General features: G+C 39.5%; 1 protein-coding gene across 2 annotated transcripts in view; it reads right to left on the bottom strand.

Annotated features, from left to right (window-relative positions):
• Window positions 1-4,712: 4,712 nt before the first annotated feature.
• LOC107678874 (serine/threonine-protein kinase NLK2-like) overlaps window positions 4,713-18,411 on the bottom strand; it is a 16,141-nt gene continuing 2,442 nt past the window's right edge. Inside the window, exons 2-13 of one of the 2 annotated variants that reach the window (XR_001632981.1) lie at window positions 17,006-17,314; window positions 16,582-16,711; window positions 16,364-16,419; window positions 14,217-14,323; window positions 8,421-8,506; window positions 8,098-8,307; window positions 7,336-7,437; window positions 7,137-7,223; window positions 6,070-6,268; window positions 5,894-5,987; window positions 5,533-5,637; window positions 4,713-4,917 (exon numbers count right to left, since the gene is read on the bottom strand). Coding sequence is in view for 1 of the 2 variants with exons in the window: in XM_016474297.1 (XP_016329783.1) it covers window positions 5,589-5,637; window positions 5,894-5,987; window positions 6,070-6,268; window positions 7,137-7,223; window positions 7,336-7,437; window positions 8,098-8,307; window positions 8,421-8,506; window positions 14,217-14,323; window positions 16,364-16,419; window positions 16,582-16,711; window positions 17,006-17,313 (1,428 nt within the window). In the remaining variant the exon portion in view is untranslated. Of the gene's footprint in view, window positions 4,918-5,456; window positions 5,638-5,893; window positions 5,988-6,069; window positions 6,269-7,136; window positions 7,224-7,335; window positions 7,438-8,097; window positions 8,308-8,420; window positions 8,507-14,216; window positions 14,324-16,363; window positions 16,420-16,581; window positions 16,712-17,005; window positions 17,315-18,411 lie in introns of those variants that run through there. The other variant, XM_016474297.1, reaches the window with a different exon arrangement.

The raw sequence follows: 18,411 nt of genomic DNA on the forward strand, positions 1-18,411 counted from the left end.
GAAACTACTTTGTTTGGCCTTCCAAAAGAGGACGATATTGTTTCGTCATGCCTGGAGCTGATCCGTGCTGGTTGCTGAGGAAATACATCAACTTCGTGCTGTGGATTGCCGGATCGGCTTTCACCGTGGACGAAGCAGTGTCCAGCCCGGGGTCGTCACATGTGGTTGCCGCAAGCCTGCCGGCCGCTCCTTCGTCGAATCCACCGGCCGCGCTGTTCTCAAGGCCACCCGCATCTGCTCACTCTAGCCCGCCACCCTCCGCTCACTTTAGCCCGCTGGCCGTTCCTCACTCTAGGCCGCCGCTCACTCTAGCCCGCCGTGTGTTTCGTTGTGAAAGCGAAACTACTTTGTTTGGTCTTCCAGAGGACACGACTAGAAATCAGTGGTTAAGTTGTATTTACAACACTGTTCCAGAACACTTCAACCCAAATATTCAGATGTGTGCAGCACATTTTATGGAGGACTGTTTCCTGATCCTGGGAGAGTAGACTACAGTGCCGGCTGTTCTGACTTACAGACAGTACGTACGTTTTCATTTAAAGGATTTGCCACTGATGATTCAAACGCGAGTTTTGGGCAGTGTAGAGTAACGCTTGTTGTTTGTCATTTCTCCGATCACAAATGCAGACATGGTTTTATGTTTATGCGGCGCGATGCAACGCAATGCGTAAAAAGAAATTAAATAAAAAATAAAAAAGTCATTATAATCAGTAATTATGTCCCCACTGGATGCAACAAATGTCTCGTTTATAATGGGTTTTAATGTTTTTGTCTCGTCACTCCAGCCGGGACACGTCATCACAGTATGGTAGGGGCGTAACATTTCCGTCACGCGCTTGAGGTATTCGGCCAATCACAACGCACCGGATAGCTGGCCAATCACAGCACGTCTCGCTTTTCAGACCGATGAGCTTTGTAAAAATCGACACGTTTCAGAAAGGCGGGGCATAGAGGAGAAACAATAATGTACAGTATGTGGAAAATAATGTGTTTTTTGAACCTTAAACCGCATAAACAGATTTCATTACACCAAATGCACAAAATAATGTTCTTTTTAGCAGCATCATATGACCCCTTTAAAGTCACCATGAATTGAAAATCGACAGTTCTTGGTTTTTTTTAATGAAATGTTGCGTTGTTTATTTTCATATGCCCTCGTAATCTTTAATCAAAATGATTTAATAACTTAAGTAAACCCATTACATACATAACTTTTGCTAAAAGCTTTAGTCCCTGACGTGACAATGTTGTTGAACAGCAAAAATTATTGTCAGATCATGTTTTACATAATAGCTGTTAGTATATTGTGCTTTTTTAATATGCAATATTCCTATTGTCAGACATGAGAGGGAAAGATGAATGCTATGTTCTCACCAGTAAGCGTGCATGTGCCAGGTTTATTATAATTTTTTATAAATACCAGTGTGTGATTTTACTTTATACATCAGGCCCCTAGAGCCTAAAAAAAATCAATTTTCCATCAAATATATTTAATGGATGTGCTGCTTTTAGAACGGAGAAAGCATGTTTTTAATGACTAATGATTTCTTGGTTCAGTGCTTGTGATATACAACATTGCACAAAGAAATGGGTCACCTTTCCTACTTAACCTCAACCAGTTCGTATTGATAATTCTGTCTTTGCACTGTATGAGGACCAGAGTGGTCAGCTTTCACTGTATGCACAGAGGGCCCTGGTGTTCATCTTAGTTTTACAGTCTCGATAATCTGTATTATAAAATATACAATTGCAGCTGTGATTAGATGTCACGTGATGAAGATAGTCCACAAAATAAATACTTTTTTTTTTGCATGTGGGGTAAGAACACATTTGTTGTGTTCAAAACATTATCTGAAAACGTAGGATCTCATGCAATTTTGGGTACATGTTTCTGTGTTTGTTTTTTAAATAAATGATTTTAGCTGCACAATCTCTCATATCAGTGCAGGCGATTCCTGCAATCTGTATCAGCTACTGTTCTGTGTCAGGAAGGCAATACGCATATGGAAATTTTATGCAGATGCAGTCATAAAAAAAGTATCCTAGGTTCCATTTATGTTCGGGGACTTGAGAACATGTAAAATAAAGCTTGAGCATGTACTTATAATCAAATGAACCTTGTGCAGATTCTGATGTACATATGGTTTTACAAATCTGAATGAAACACAAAGCCTTTCATACAGGAGGCCCTCGGTCATTAGGATTTAATTTATTGTAAGTCTAGTCATTTGTGACCAATTTCGTATATTTAAGATTGTCATGTGAATAATTGGAAATAATCTCTGAATGATAGCTGTAGATGTAACTACTTTTATTTATAGTCATTAAAAGATCATGTAAATATGGAGTACCTTTACTAAAATAACCAAAATCAAGATTAGAAATGTTTGTTTTTTAAGAAAACTTTTAAATCACATAACTTTAAATTCACGATGAAACGGAAGTAGCGACAGTTCAGCAAAAGCGACAGTCTGTCGTTTTCGCCGGCAAGTCCAGATATGACATTTTGATTAAACATTACGGAATGAACTAAAAAATAAAAAAGAAAGAAAGAAAAAAAAAGAAACACATGCATAGATCAGTTTTTCACAATAGGAAGAATTCATTTCATGCTGATTTTAAACACCCAATAGTTGCAAAACATCAAAACCTCTTCAAATCTTTGTAATTGAAATTCCATTGTCCTGTTCAATAACTGCAATGCAATTGTGATGACAAACCAATAAGATGCAGAGACAAGGATTCCAGTGTCTGTCTCTTTAATGTCTATTTTACCCTAACCCACATCTCTTTTTTTTTTCTTAAAAACTTCAAGTATTTGTTGGGAACACAAATCCAAAAACATTTTTTTTTTCTTCTAAAATGCAAAAACAAAACCAAAAAAAAATTAAAACAACAACAAAAACAGATAACGAGAAAGTAATAACCATCTTAAAACAACTGTTCAATCATTTTTTCAAAATAATAGTCATTAACACGAATTTCAAATTTTGAGTTTCATCTTAAAATGTCTAACATCTATTATCTTACGACTAAAAGAAATTCACCATTTACTTAAAATGTCCACTTTCTGTTGGGCAGTCAGTAAGACTAAATCAACCCACCGATCTTCATTCCTTCACTATTTTGCAAGCTTTTCTACCAAGACAATAGCAAAAGTGGTCATAAAAACATCAACGTAAGAAACTAAAAATTTAAACCAAAAGCTAAAAAAAATTGGTCACAATACATAGGGGGGAAAACATATTCCTATCATAAAATTAAACACATTAAAAAAAGTTTCTAAAATAAAACTCCTAATGCACTGCAATTGCAAATCCAAGTGAAGTCCATACACACAAGCATTGAGAGACATTATTGATGAGCAACAACTGCCTTGATACATCCAAACGTGCCCTGCACTTTTGTTGCCACCTGGTGGTAGGAGGCAGATGTTTACAGCACTGGGCATTTTTGAGTATTCAGCTCTCTGCAAAAAAAAAAAAAACAGAATCTACAGTGTCTACAGTCTAGTTCATATTGTATAATATGAAACCTGAGCTCTAGACGTGTTACTTTTACAAATGAGTCGGGGAGGTTTTAGAGGTATTACACAAACAGCAGCATTTCCCCAACAACTATCTAAAATTAACCATAAGCCACTGTCCCAACAATCTGCTCTGAAGCAAAAAAAGAAAAGCAGACGGATTCAGGGATAGACTGCGGGCCCAGTGGAGGAGCTCCACACACACACACACACACTTGATGTCATTCGACTACATTACAGTACATTTCTGATAAACGATTGGGTTCAGTCTACATACACCTGCCCAGTAAACTGAGGGCCGGTTGAGGTAATGAAATATTGAAAAAAGTACAACACTGCACATTCCCTAAACTCTCCGAAACACACAGTTTTTCAAAAACGGACCAGACGGCTCGCTCATGCCACCATGAAACCCACGCAACTGGTCCGCCAAACACAAACACCAAACAAGTTGGACAAGACAACAATAAATTAAAAACAGAAAATAAATAATATTCAATCTACCTTCTCTGCCTACAGAGCCTCACCCAATCAGAGAGCAGGATATTGATAGCAATCTCGTTTGGTCCTAGGAGGGGGGTGGGACCTTTGGGAAGATGCTTCAGGTGGGAATGGAACAGTATACGTTCCACAGATAAACAAGTACGTACATCTGTCGGCACAAAACACCATCACCTCTATACAGCGTTCTGATACAACTCTAAAACTCTAATATATTTGCTCAAGGATGACGTTTGCACAGGATGCTTCATAATGTTGATAGGTTACAAAAGAAACTGCACAATAACCCTCCCCCCCAAAAAAAAACAAAAACAAAACAATAACAGTAAAGAAAAAAATTTATAGAAAATCTGAGTGATATCGAACAGAAAACATTCAATTGAATGAGGAAGCAGTAACAAAGAAAGAAGACTTAAGAACTTTTGGTTATCAGAAGTTTAAGAATAAAACCTAAGAACCCGCAAAAAGAACACAGTGATAAAAGTCTATGGACAGAGTTTGGAGATACTCTCTGAGTAAAGATGGCTGCACGGGCGATGCCATGGACTTGTGGGCACTGTCATCTCATCCGTTAGTGAAATCATGGTCAGCGCAGTCTTATCATTTGCATTATTCCAGATATCTGTATTGCACAACTTTTGACGTTGGCACATTTAGTCAAAATTCAACAATCCATGAGATTTTCTTTTTTTTTTCTGTGGGAAATTCTATTTCCCATAATCCTCAAGCACAGTCAGTATAAACGTGTTCTCAGCAGCATCAGAAGCATTATTCATCAGACTTGTGTAAGTGGAACTGGGGGAAAAAAAAAAAGTTTTTCTGAGAAATCCCCATGTGGAATTGGAATGAGTGCTGAGAATTCGTTCAAAAGCATGTGATCCATCAAGAAACTGCACAATAACCCTCCCCCCCAAAAAAAAACAAAAACAAAACAATAACAGTAAAGAAAAAAATTAATAGAAAATCTGAGTGATATCGAACAGAAAACATTCAATTGAATGAGGAAGCAGTAACAAAGAAAGAAGACTTAAGAACTTTTGGTTATCAGAAGTTTAAGAATAAAACCTAAGAACCCGCAAAAAGAACACAGTGATAAAAGTCTATGGACAGAGTTTGGAGATACTCTCTGAGTAAAGATGGCTGCACGGGCGATGCCATGGACTTGTGGGCACTGTCATCTCATCCGTTAGTGAAATCATGGTCAGCGCAGTCTTATCATTTGCATTATTCCAGATATCTGTATTGCACAACTTTTGACGTTGGCACATTTAGTCAAAATTCAACAATCCATGAGATTTTCTTTTTTTTTTCTGTGGGAAATTCTATTTCCCATAATCCTCAAGCACAGTCAGTATAAACGTGTTCTCAGCAGCATCAGAAGCATTATTCATCAGACTTGTGTAAGTGGAACTGGGGGAAAAAAAAAAAGTTTTTCTGAGAAATCCCCATGTGGAATTGGAATGAGTGCTGAGAATTCGTTCAAAAGCATGTGATCCATCAAGAACCATCTTCATCTCCAATGCATGCTTGCTCCTATGATCCACATTTCCCAGAATCCACCTCATCTCTCTTCTTTCCTTGATACTTTTGAAGAATGCCAGGCTGTGGATCTGATACAGAAACAAAGAAAAAGAATGGCTTAACAAGATGGCAAAAGAAATATTGTAATAAGAATGGATGTTTGCTGAATAAGTAATCACTGACAGGATAGGATATACACACATATTTTTATATATCATAATGTAGATTTATACATAAATATAAATTAATAGCTATACAAAAAGGTTTATAGAAACCACACCACATCAGTATCAACACTCAGCATTTAAAAACAACACTGTAATAATATTTTAATCTTATACTCACCTAATGAAGGTTTTGAAGGCTGCACTCTGGGGATTGATGCACAAAGGCACTCGTTTGCCTTGCTGGTGCTCTGTTATAAAACGATGAATGAGCTCTGAGATAAAGAGAGAAAACAGGTCATCATGGGTCCTTCATGTCAAAAGATTGAATCATAACAAAGGGCCAGAGTGAGTCACCTTTGCCCTGCCAGACGGAGTGCATGCTCTGCTCATAGTTGTGACTGAAAGGTCGATCCGCAGGCGGCTCAAAGTCTCGGGTGTACACCCTCCCGCTGGGCACAGAGTAGCAGCACTTACACATGCAGGTGTGGTACCGCAGACGACCCTCATCCAAGTACGGATGTGACAGAGCGTCACTGCCCGAGATGCGCTTGGCCTATAGATGGAGACACACACAGAGACTATTACCTGAGGAATAATAATAACTTTAGTCATTTTCTCTCCATAATAACAATAATAACAACACAACTCTAACTATCTTAAAAAACAAACAAAAAAATGATACACTACTGTTCGAACGTATAAGGTCAACAAGGTTTCTTTATTTTTTATTTTTTTTTAAGATTTTTAAAGAAAATTAATACTTTCATTCAGCATGGACACATTAAATTGACCAAAAGTGACAGTAAAGACACTTAAATTGTTAGAACAGATTTCTATTTTCACATAAATGTTGTTCTTTTGAACTTATATTGAAGAATCTCGAAAAATCTATCAGTTTCCATAAAAATATTAAGCAGCACAACTATTTTCAACAGTGATAATAAGAATGTTACTTTAGCATCAAATCAGCATATCTAAATTAATTCTGAAAGAATCATGCGACACTGAAGACTGGAGTAATGATGCTGAAAATTCAGCTTTGCACCACAGGAATCAATTCAATTTTAAACTGTATTAAAATATAAAACACTTATTCTGTCAATGATGATTTACTACAATTCTCATTACTCATACAAAATCATATGAACCATACTACAAACATTCCAATTACACATATTTATTTTAACATTTGAATAAGACGTTCAGAATATTTTTGTCACTGTATTTTCTACTAGTTTCGGGAGATTCAACCATTTATGGAAGAATGTGCTTCAAATATAAATGTTATGAAATACAGACACTCAGAAGTGTGTATATGGCCTCAAATGAACTATTAGGTATAGGCCATTAATAAATGACCACAAAAGTATTTAACCAAAATGTAGGACGTTATCATTGTGATCTAGAAATGTCATACTCACTGGATCAAAAACTAGCATGCGGCACAAAAGATGAACAGCTTCATGTGTTGCCCCATCTGACAACATGTACAGAACAGAAAGCGAGGGCTAAGTGAGAGAAAGCACAAATAAAAGTTAAAATATTTTGTTTGATTTGAGGACAGATTTGTGCATTACGTCTTTATGGAGTAATAAATCATAGTAAAGGAGGGTACTGAACTGGTTTGTGGGGTCCTCTAAGAATATGCGCTCGCGCTCCTTCACACGCGGATGCCATGGCAGAAAGAGGAGGAGTCCCGAGGAGATCAGTGATCAGATCCAACTGAGAGAAAAAGAGAGGAGGAGAAACAGAGTGAGAAATAAGACACTTCAATTCACTATTTCTCAAAATCAAATTAATTAAAAGGACCTAATTTTCAGCAAGATTAGAGTGTATATTAAAACAAAAAAGATCCTTTAATAAATACACACTAGCGTTTGTGTATATAAATGTTTGAGGTCGGTATGACTTTATTAATGTTTTTTATGCTCAATTTTAACTTATGTTTCTTATGCTCATTAAAGCTGCATTATAAAAATAAATAAATAAAAAAACAGTAATACTGTTATTTACAATTTAAAATAACTGTTTTCAATTTGAATATATTTTGAAATGTAGTTTATTCCTGTGATGGTAAAGCTGAATTTTCAGCATCATTACTCCAGTCTTCAGTGTCACATCCTCCTTTAGAAATAATTCTAATATGCTAATTTGCTGCTTAAGAAACATTATCATTATTATTGTTTTTTTTTTTCCAGTAAAGGGTGATAATATTTCCCAGGATTCTTTAATAAACAGAAAGTTTAAAAAATATTTTTTATTTGAAATAAAAATTAGAAAAAGTCTGTCAATTCTGGTCAATTTAATGCATGAATACAACTATTAATTTATTTCAAAGATGTTACTGTCCCCAAGCCTTTGAACGGTAGTGCACATCATTACCTGTTGTATGGGGCTCTGAGCCTGGAAAAGAATACGTCTGCCCAGCAACTCTGCGAAGATGCAGCCTACAGACCAGACATCTATCGACGAAGTGTAATGGTGGCATCCCATCAGAACCTCCGGAGCACGGTAATACTGCGTCACCACCTCCTGGGTCATGTGACGAGAAGGATCCGGTTCCTCCACTCGCGCCAGGCCAAAGTCACAAATCTAGATGAGAAAGAAAAGTGACATTTCTCACTTTGCCATATTTGATAGTTCTATTGCCCACTTTATTATTAGATTGAGTACATTTGATGTATTATACATGTGCGGTATTGTACCTTAAGCAGACAGTTGCTGTTGACCAGCAGGTTCCCTGGTTTGATGTCTCTGTGCAGAATGCCTGCAGAATGCAGGTACTTCAGCCCTGGGAGAAAGAGAGAGGGATATCTCATTAAGGACATTGACAGGAAGAACAATACAAACAAATCACACAACAAAACACCAACTTTGCTGATTAGGAAACTAATACTTCCTGCACTTGCTAATACCAACACCCGTGTTGTTAGAGGTGCTTTGCCTCCACTAGTTCATGTTATGGATGAAGTTGGAAGGGAGGATAAACAAAACAAAATGAAAAGTAATATATCTAACAGATCTGGTTCTTTTTCATAATAAATGTACTGTTTTTCTAGCCAAATTGAATGAATGAATTTATTTATTTCTACCATTCAAAAGTTTGGGGTCAGTAAGATTTTACATTTCTGAAAGAAATGAATAGTTTTACTCAACTATGACACATTAAATTGATCAAAAGTGACCGTAAATACAATTTTAATGATACAAAAAAAAAACGTCTCGTTACGTATGGTAACCCTCGTTCCCTGATGGAGGGAATAGAGACATTGTGTTGAAGTTCCAACACTAGGGGTGCTTCTCAATTCTTATTTGTGCATCCTCGTTTCCTTTCCTCACTTCCTTTCCTCGCGTTTTAGCTCCACCCCTTCAGGATGCGTGGGAATGACGCAAGGAAAAGACGCGAGGATGGAGGAACTGAATCAAATGAAATTATACATCCTTGCTCCCTTTTGCATCACTTCAAAGCGTCGTCAATTAATGATGACTCTACACCGCTGTATTTAGCTTGCACGTCGGGATTATTGAACATTAGAGATAATTATTTATATTGTAATAGTTTCGACCTCCACAAAATATCACATTTGTCCGTATTTTTTAATTTTTTTTATATATTACCAGTTATTATTAACAATTAATTATTCCCAGTTATTAACTGTTTTTATTTGCTGAAAAGTACGTTATACATCTAAATTAAAGGCACTGTCAAAACATAACCCACATTTACAATAACTTCATGCTTAATACTCACATTTATGCGTGTTTGTATTTTCTGCTATGGTTAGCACTTGGTGCAGATCTGAAGGGGGAGGAGAATTTATACGTGCATCACGTTTAGTCGATAAAACCCTTCTTTAAAGGATATACCCGTGTATCCTCGCTCATGACTCCTCAGGAAGCCTCCTCACTCCTCGAACCTTGCCTCCTCGCAGTGCAATTAGAAAATTGAAATGTCCTACAAGATGGCTGAGCTCGATCGGTTTCCAGGTCATAGGATGGAGGACAGAGGAGCGAGGAAACGAGGAGGGATATTGAGAAGCTCCCTAGGGGTTGCTCTTGGGAGCCCAGACACCTCTGACATCATTGAAAAAAGGCCAATGAAATTGGCGAGAAAGATTTGCATAGCTGGCCACGCCCCAGACATCCGGGTATACATAGGCCAGCGTGGCATTTGCTTACTTGTTCTGTTCTGAGTCGTCAAGAAGCCTCTGAACCCACTCAGAGGCAGTTCAGAGTTGTGGCAAAAAGGACACAACGTCTCCATTCCCTCCATCAGGGAACGAGGGTTACCATACATAACCCGAGACATTCCCTTTCAGTCGGTCACGTCAACATTTTGTTAAAGTTCTAACACTAGGGGTCCCTACACTAAACGCCACAGGTGCTGAACTGCATTGTGAGTCCATGGGGGCACAGAGGTTGACAAGCCCAGCGTGTCACAACCAAATGCACCTCTCCTTCTTGTAACCATCCAACACCCAAGACTTATGACCTCACTCTCCAATACCCGGGAGAGACGCCATAAGGCAGAGGTCACCTCAGCGGAGCCTTTTCTCATTCCAAGAAGGTAGGGACAAGTAACAGTTGAAAAGTCCTGGTTGTTAACAATGGGAAAGTGTCTGTTTCCCAGGTGGGGAAAAGACACTACGGAGACCACATCCTACCCGAAGGGGAGGTGACATGTGGAGACCAACCTATAGACTTACTGAAAAGAAGAACTACATAGGGAAGATTTCTGTGGTGGGCCCCGCATAAGGGAAGAGCTACCAAACACAGAAACAAGCGGCAGATCTACTGTCAGTCTGGGGGAAACACTGAATCCTAAGGAACATGGCAATGGAGTAATATACATATGGGGCTACGACATGCAAGCTCTACACCCTACCAGCCACCTGAATTCAAGAGCTAGTCCTCAAACTCTGGATGAGACTGGTTCCATACGCAGGTTTTAGAATCTGGCAAATGTACAGTGGTGTGAAAAAGTGTTGGCCCCCTTCCTGATTTCTTATTTTTTTGCACGTTTGTCACACTTTAATGTTTCAGATCATCAAACAAATTTAAATATCAGTCAAAGATAACACAAGTGAACACAACATGCAATTTTTAAATGAAGGTTTTTATTATTAAGGGAAAACAAAATCCAAAACTACATGGCCCTGTGTGAAAAAGTGTTTGCAATATTAAAATTTGTTTGATGATCTGAATCTTTTAAGTGTGACAAATATACAAAAAATTAAAAAAACAGGAAGGGGGCCAACACTTTTTCACACCACTGTATTAGGTGTAGCCCAACCTGCAGCTCTACAAATGTCCACTAGTGAGGCACCATTTGCTAAAGCTGATGAAGCAGCAACGCCCCTGGTCGAGTGTGCCCTCACTCCCAGTGGGCATGGTAAGCCTCTGGCCTGATAGGCCGTACGGATCACATTCACAATCCAGTGGGAAATCCTTCGTTTGAAAACAGCATTCCCCTTCTGCTGACCTCCAAAGTAGATAAAGAGCTGCTCAGACAGCCTGAAACTCTGTGCGTGTTCCAAATAGATGCACAGGGCTCACACCGGACACAACAGAGACAGGTCAGGGTCCCCCTCCTGTGGGGGGATAGCTTGCAAGGTTACCACCTTATCTCTAAAAGAAGTGGTGGGAGCCTTGGGCACATATCCAGGCCGGGGTCTCAGGACAATGTAAGAGTCTGCCAGCCCGAATTCCAGGCATGATTTGTCAATGAAGAGAGGGCTTGAAGATCCCCCACCGTCCTGATAGAAGTGAACGCAGTCAGGAAGGCCGTCTTCATAGAGAAGGCACTAAGTCCAACTGTCTCAAGGATTCAAATGGATCTCTCTGTAAGGCCTGAAGGACCACTGAGAGATCCTAAGAGGGGATGAGGTGCGGCCTTGGAGAATTCAGCCTCCGGGCGCCTCTTAGGAACCTGATAACCAGATCGTGCTTCCCCACCGATCTGCCATCTACAGTCTCGTGATTTGCTGCAATGGCAGCCACATACACCTTGAGTGTAAAAGCAGACAGGTGCTTGTCCAGGCCCTCTTGGAGGATGGATATCACAGATCCGATAACAAGAGATGGTGGACGAGTTGTGACATGCAACGGCAGTGGACCATCCCAGGCGACGAACAGATGGAGGCTGCTACTTCAGAGGTGCAAGAACAGAACCTGACCCATGCTGAGGCAGGATGTGTTTAATGGCATTTGTTTCTTAACTGTGGAGAATAGCTGGGCAAATTCTTCAAAGGTGTTGCCAAAGAGACCAACCTGGGAAAAGGGGGCATCAAGAAAGTGCACTTTCTCAGCATCCTGCATCTCTGCCAGCCTGAGCCACAGGTGGCACTCCTGAACCACTAGCACGGACATCGCCCTCCCCAGAGCCTGCGCCGTGACCTTCGTAGCCTTGAGGGCATAGTCGGTCGCTGAGCACAGTTCCTGCAAAACCTCTGGGTTGGGACCACCCTTGTGCAGTTATTTCAATGCCTTGATAGACCTGCAGGATGGCCATGGCATGCAGGGCGGATGCAGCTTGTCCAGAGGCCGCATAAGCCTTCACACCACAAGGGACGAAGAAAACTTACAGGCCTTGTACGGGAGTCTCGGACGGACCCGCCAAGTGACAGCATTTTGCGGGCAAAGGTGCACTGCAATCGCTTTTCTCCACCTGGGGGTATAATGTATAACGTATAGCGTATAACGACTCGCTGGACCCGTCGAGGGTTGTGAGGATGGAGGAGCTGGTATATCGTATCCTGGCCGAAAACGGGGCCTTCCACAATTTCGTCAGTTCCTTCTGGACTTCCAGGAAGAAAGGAACTAGAGCTGAGTATGGTTTAGTGTCACGCTCAGCACCCAAAAAAAAAATCATCCAGCCGAGAGTGCTCAGGACAGGGTGGAGGAGTCCACTCGAGCTTGATGCTCTTGGCTGCAGGGCAAGCATGGCCACCATCTCAGCGTCTGCCTCAGACTGAAACTCGGCACCCGAGGGCACCAGTTCAGTCGAGTCATCAGCTACTGATGGTTCTAGGCTGGCCTCTGATCCTGCGATCAACAGCTCATTCTCTTCATGAGCCTCGAATGAGAAATTGAACTCGCCCTGAGACAAGCTCTCAAACTCATCTGGAAGCTCAACCGGAGGACACGAAGCGTGAGAAGGACGAGAGGTCCGCGGGGATTATCCCGGCGAAACTACTCTCGCCTCACCATGCTCTTCCCCGACGCACATTGCTGTGGCCTCATACTTAGAAGCAGAAGGGCCAAATGGGAAACAGTCTTCTTTTAGATAATTTACTCTTTTAGAAGAAAATTTGCTCTTAAAGATTGCCATTAAAGCACCTAGGCGTACTCTCACAACACTTAGCTCTGTGTGGGGAAGGGAGAGGTCGCTGCCTGTGCTGTAGATCCAACAACGAGGAGATCGAGAGGTGAATGTAATGCTGCTACTCACAGAGAGACGCTGCATTCGTCTCCGAAAAACACAATGAGTAAGCAAATGCCACGCTGTCCTATTTAAATCTGGATGTCTGGGGTGTGGCCAGCTATGCAAATCTTACTCGCCAATTTCATTGGCATTTTCTCAATGATGTCCGAGGTGTCTGGGCTCCCAAGAGCAACCCCTACTGTCGGAACTTCGACACAACGTTGAAGTGACCGACTGAAAGGGAACTTCCATTTCAAATACATGCTGCTATTTTGAACTTTATATTCATCACATAATCCTAAAAAAGGTATCCAAGTTTTCACAAAAATATAATATAAATTATTATTAAAATAATTAATTAGAAATGTTTCTTCCAAGTTCCAAATCAGTATATTAGAATGATTTCTGAAGGATCATGTGACACTGGAGAAATTAGTAATAACTGCTGAAAATTCAGCTACCACAGAAATTATTAAAAAATATTAATACATAAAACACTTATTTAAATTGCAGTAATATTTCACATTATTACTGTTTTACTGTATTTTTGATCAAAGAAATGCAGCTTGGATGAGCATAATAGACTTCTTTCAAAAACATCTTACCAAACCCAAACTTCTGAACGCTAGTGTATAAAATAAAGTCTTACCTAAAATAATAATAAAAACAATAAAATGACTGCAGTGGACAAGCACCAATAAGATGATATGACAAACCTGTGGAATCACACATCGATCTGATCTACAGGTGCAATTACTCTTGCTCTCCGCTAATAGTGTGGCAACGTTTGTACAACATTTTATGTACACTGCATGATATTTGACTTTGGTATTCAAAGTATTTCACAAGTACGATTCCATTAATTAGTATTGTCATCCCTACTCTAGATTCATTATACACATAAATACAGCCTCAGCTAGAAGATTAATCGGACTCTCCCAGCAACAAAAGTGAAAACGGCCCCAAACAAGATTAACAGTTCAGTGGGATTTTGCTAATAAATTTTATTTTCAGAACATAAGATTAAAGCTCCCCCCCACCCAAGTGTAATCCAAGTGACATGCCCATGTGAACTCACCCCTGAGTATCTGGTAGAGAAACACCTTGATATGATCGGTGGTGAGAGGCTGAGGGGAAACGATGACTTTATGTAGGTCACTCTGCATGAGCTCAGTGATCACGTATCTACACCACAGACCCAGTTAAGAAAACAACTGACCTGCAAAACATCTACAGCCACCATAACAATTTCTGCTATGAGGAAAAATAAAACATGTTGGAAACTAGTAATGGGTGAAATAAAAAATTAAATGTATATCTCATAGTACATTAAGAGTAAGAGTAATTTTATAGCACCAATTGCATATGAATTACCAATGAAAAAATTACCATTAAAAAATTACCAGCCATATTTTTTACTAGCCATAAAACTGTATTTTGCATTTTTAATTTTTGCATTTTACACTTCCTAACACAGTTATTGGCAAATTTACTACCCAAAGCTAATTTTCACTTGTGTTTGGCACTTGGCAAGGTGTTTTTAAAGGTTTAGTTCACCCCAAAATGAAAATTCTGTCATTAATTACTCACCCTCATGTCGTTCCAAACCCGTAAGACCTTCGTTCATCTTCGGAACACAAATTAAGATATTTTTGATGGAATCTGAGAGCTCTCTGACCCTCCCATAGAAATGACAGAATTTTCATTTTGGGGTGAACTAACCCTTTAATTTTGGACCTTAGATGCAAACCAGGACATTCACAACAAATTAATAAGTGCAAAAACAGCTTCACATTATACTAAAGTTAATATTATAAATACTCCAAAAGTTTCACATTCTAAATTCTGAGCCACTGCAAAACAGCCAATACATACAAACATACATTCAATATTAATACACCAAGTTGCTCTGCAAACTGCAATCAACTAAACTCTTTACACTGTACACTCTAAAAAATGCTGGGTTAAATACAACCCAGTGGTGTATTTTCCCTTGTCTTCACATTTTTGTGTCATGTTCTGGTCTGCCACTTTCCCACTGATAATGTAAAGCACAATACTTATAGACGTGCAAATACAGCTACTGTACCGTTTTTACCAGATCAGATGACATATACTTTCAAACACTCCTAATGGAAACAAACCAACTACTCCAAGGGACAGTTTACCCCAAAATTAAAGATCTGTTATTATTTACTCACCTTCAAGTTGTTCCAAACCTGTATGATTGTCTTTCTTCTGTTGAACACAAAAGAAGATATTTTGAAGAATGAGGGTAACCAAACAGTTTCCGGTAGTCATTGATTTCTATAGTATTTTACCCCCATACTAAGGAAGTCAATGGCTACTGGCAACTGTTTGGTTACCATCATTCCTCAAAATATCTTCTTTTGTATTCAACAGAAGAAAGACACTCATACAGGTTTGGAACAAATTTCTTCAGATGAACACAAACTAAGATAATCCACCTCTGAAGCCATTGATTCATCAACTGGGGTCATATGGATTACCATTGTGTTAACTTGTGTGGTTTATGAATCTTTGGGGGTCCCATACACTTGCATTATATGGACTCATAAAGATTATATTTTTTCCAAAAAAATTATTATTATTATTTTTCTAAAAAAAACAAACAAAGTCAGTCAGTCATACATCTTAGGCCCTGTTTACACTAGTGCGTTTTTGTTTTAAAACAGCGTTTTAAAATGAAAATGATCCTCGTTTTCACTGCGTTTCAGAAACGATCTCCGTCCACACTACACAACCAAAAACGCATGTCACATGACCATTCATGTAGGTACAACAATGAGCATGATGTTATTGTTTACATGGTTGTCAAGGATACGCAGAGCAAATGTGGGCAGCCACACCCTCGTTTTCAAAAGTCTCCGTTTTGGTCCATTTACACTGAAACGCAACCCCAGAGTTTTCAAACTAAAACGGGTCTGCAGCGTTTTCAAAAGTCTCCCGTTTTTGAGGGTCGAAAATGCCAGAGTAGTGTAAACAACAGGCAAAACCGTAGCAAAAGTTAAGCGTTTTAAAACGAAAATGCACTAGTGTAAACGTAGCCTTAGACAGCATGAGTAAATGATGAGAAAATTTGGATTTTTAGGTGGAACATCCCTTAAATCCCCTTAGTATTGAGGCATGAATAGAATAAAAAAAATAAAGTTAAAAAGTATCAGAGAGGAACAACTTGAGGTGAAATGTGAGCCTGAAGGATACATCTCCTCAAAGCAGTCGATTTGTGGAGGTTGGAGAATGTCAAGGGCAGACAGCACCTGCCAAAGCGAATTCCCATCATTACAAAAAACATGCAATCAAGTTCCAAAACTCTGAAAACACACACACTTTTTATCTCAATATACCTATTCTTTCATTTTATGTCCACCCACCCATACATGCATGCATGCGTGCTTCCCTTTTCCATCTGCAAAACTTACATTGTCATGTTTAAAGAAACACAGCATCCGGAGTTCCCTGAACACACGTTTGCAGGAGACCAGGTTCTGGAAGACATTCGGCATTTTCTTCAGAGCCACCTTACGTCCATCCCGAGGGTCTGTCACAGACCTATCAATGCAAAAGGACAGCCAGAGTGTGTAATATTTAACACAACTGACCAAACGTTGGGTTTAGTACAATTTTAATTCAACTTTAAAACATATTGAAATGGAAAATAAATTTTACAATATTACTGTTCTTACCGCATTTATAATTAAATAAATGCTGCCTTGGTGAGCATGAGAGACTTCTTTCAAAAATATCTTCTAAAAATCTTACAGATCCCAAACTTTTAAACGGTAGTGTAACTACATGACAGATGGTCATCATGAATCAGTATGCTGGGATGACAGGAGGACTTACCAGACCACTCCAAACGCACCATAACCGATAGGCCGATCGGGCTCCATTTCAGCAGGACTTGGAACCTCACTTGCTGGGTTACTGTGAGGTTGCGGGATGGCCGCCCCTCCGCCTGTGCTGCCCCCGAGAGACGCCGGGTGCCTGGGAGTCCCAGCAGGTGCGTTGGGTCCGGTCGGATTTGGTGTAGCGCTGAGGCCCGTTGAGGTAGTGCCGGTCGTGGTGTTGACACAAAAATACTTGTGGCCTAACTCTGATCCAGGGAACAAGTTACCACACACTGTTGGCCGAGAGGATCCATGGAAAGCCATCCTACATCAAAACAAACACAGGTGAGGAAATGTCATTAAAGTTATTGTCCACCCAAAAATTACAGTGCTGTCAGCATTTGAAGATAGCTCAGTTCGCGCTGATTTCTATAGTATTTTTGTCCATACAATGGTCAATGGGAACCGAAACGGTTTAGTTTCGGTTTAGAAAAAAAAAAAGTCATACAGATCTTGAGTGACATGAAGGGTAATATATCATGACAATTGACAATGGGTGAACTATCCCTTTAAATTGATTATCTGCAGTTCAAAAGTAGTTTAATAAAACCATACATTTCTAAATTTTGAGACTTGTACCAAACTGACGGCAAATCCCCACAAAATTTTCATGGAATACAAAATTAATAAAACAGGCATTATCCACTGAAAATCTTCACATCCATTGAAACTCATGAATATCATTTAAATGCCAATCCACACTTTGCAATGTAGGTTCTCATGCGTGTCATAACTTCAAATCTGAATATGTGGGATGTAAAATGACATTCAAAATCTGCTCCACAGTTTCCAGTGAATTATGCCTTTTATTTTTACTTGCTCCTCACAAAGTTATCATATGACTTCAAAAGACTTGGAATATAGCTTAGAAACAGCTTTTGTCATTTTGGGGGCTTAACATTCTTGGTCACTGTAAACGTTAATTGACATTTTATATAATATACGTTTAAATGTACGTATTAAATGGAACTATGTAAATGTTTCGACAATGTTTGAACAGTCGTGATGGCACTACAGTAATTTGTTAAGGTGAAGACTTCCTCAACAGTTAACGAGTACAAAAAGAATTAGGTTACAACTATAAAAGGAACAATAAACGAAGTATTGAACCTAAACATATAGGTACATATTAGGAAATACAAATAAGTTGTTGAGCCCATGTTCAGTTCCTGCAGCCGCATTACAACAATGCAGCTCCCTCAGAAACATTACTAGACCAAATGCATGCCTAATGGCGCTTTTCCACTGCGTGGTATGACTCGGCTCGGTACGGCTCAGTACGGTACGGTACGGCACGGTTCGGTTCGGCTCGGTTTGCGTTTCCACTGCAGTTTAGTATCGCTTTAGAGTGGGCGGGCTTAT

Source organism: Sinocyclocheilus anshuiensis, unplaced genomic scaffold, assembly GCF_001515605.1.
Source record: "Sinocyclocheilus anshuiensis isolate Anshui unplaced genomic scaffold, SAMN03320099.WGS_v1.1 scaffold1800, whole genome shotgun sequence".
In the NCBI taxonomy this organism is placed as follows: domain Eukaryota; kingdom Metazoa; phylum Chordata; class Actinopteri; order Cypriniformes; family Cyprinidae; genus Sinocyclocheilus; species Sinocyclocheilus anshuiensis.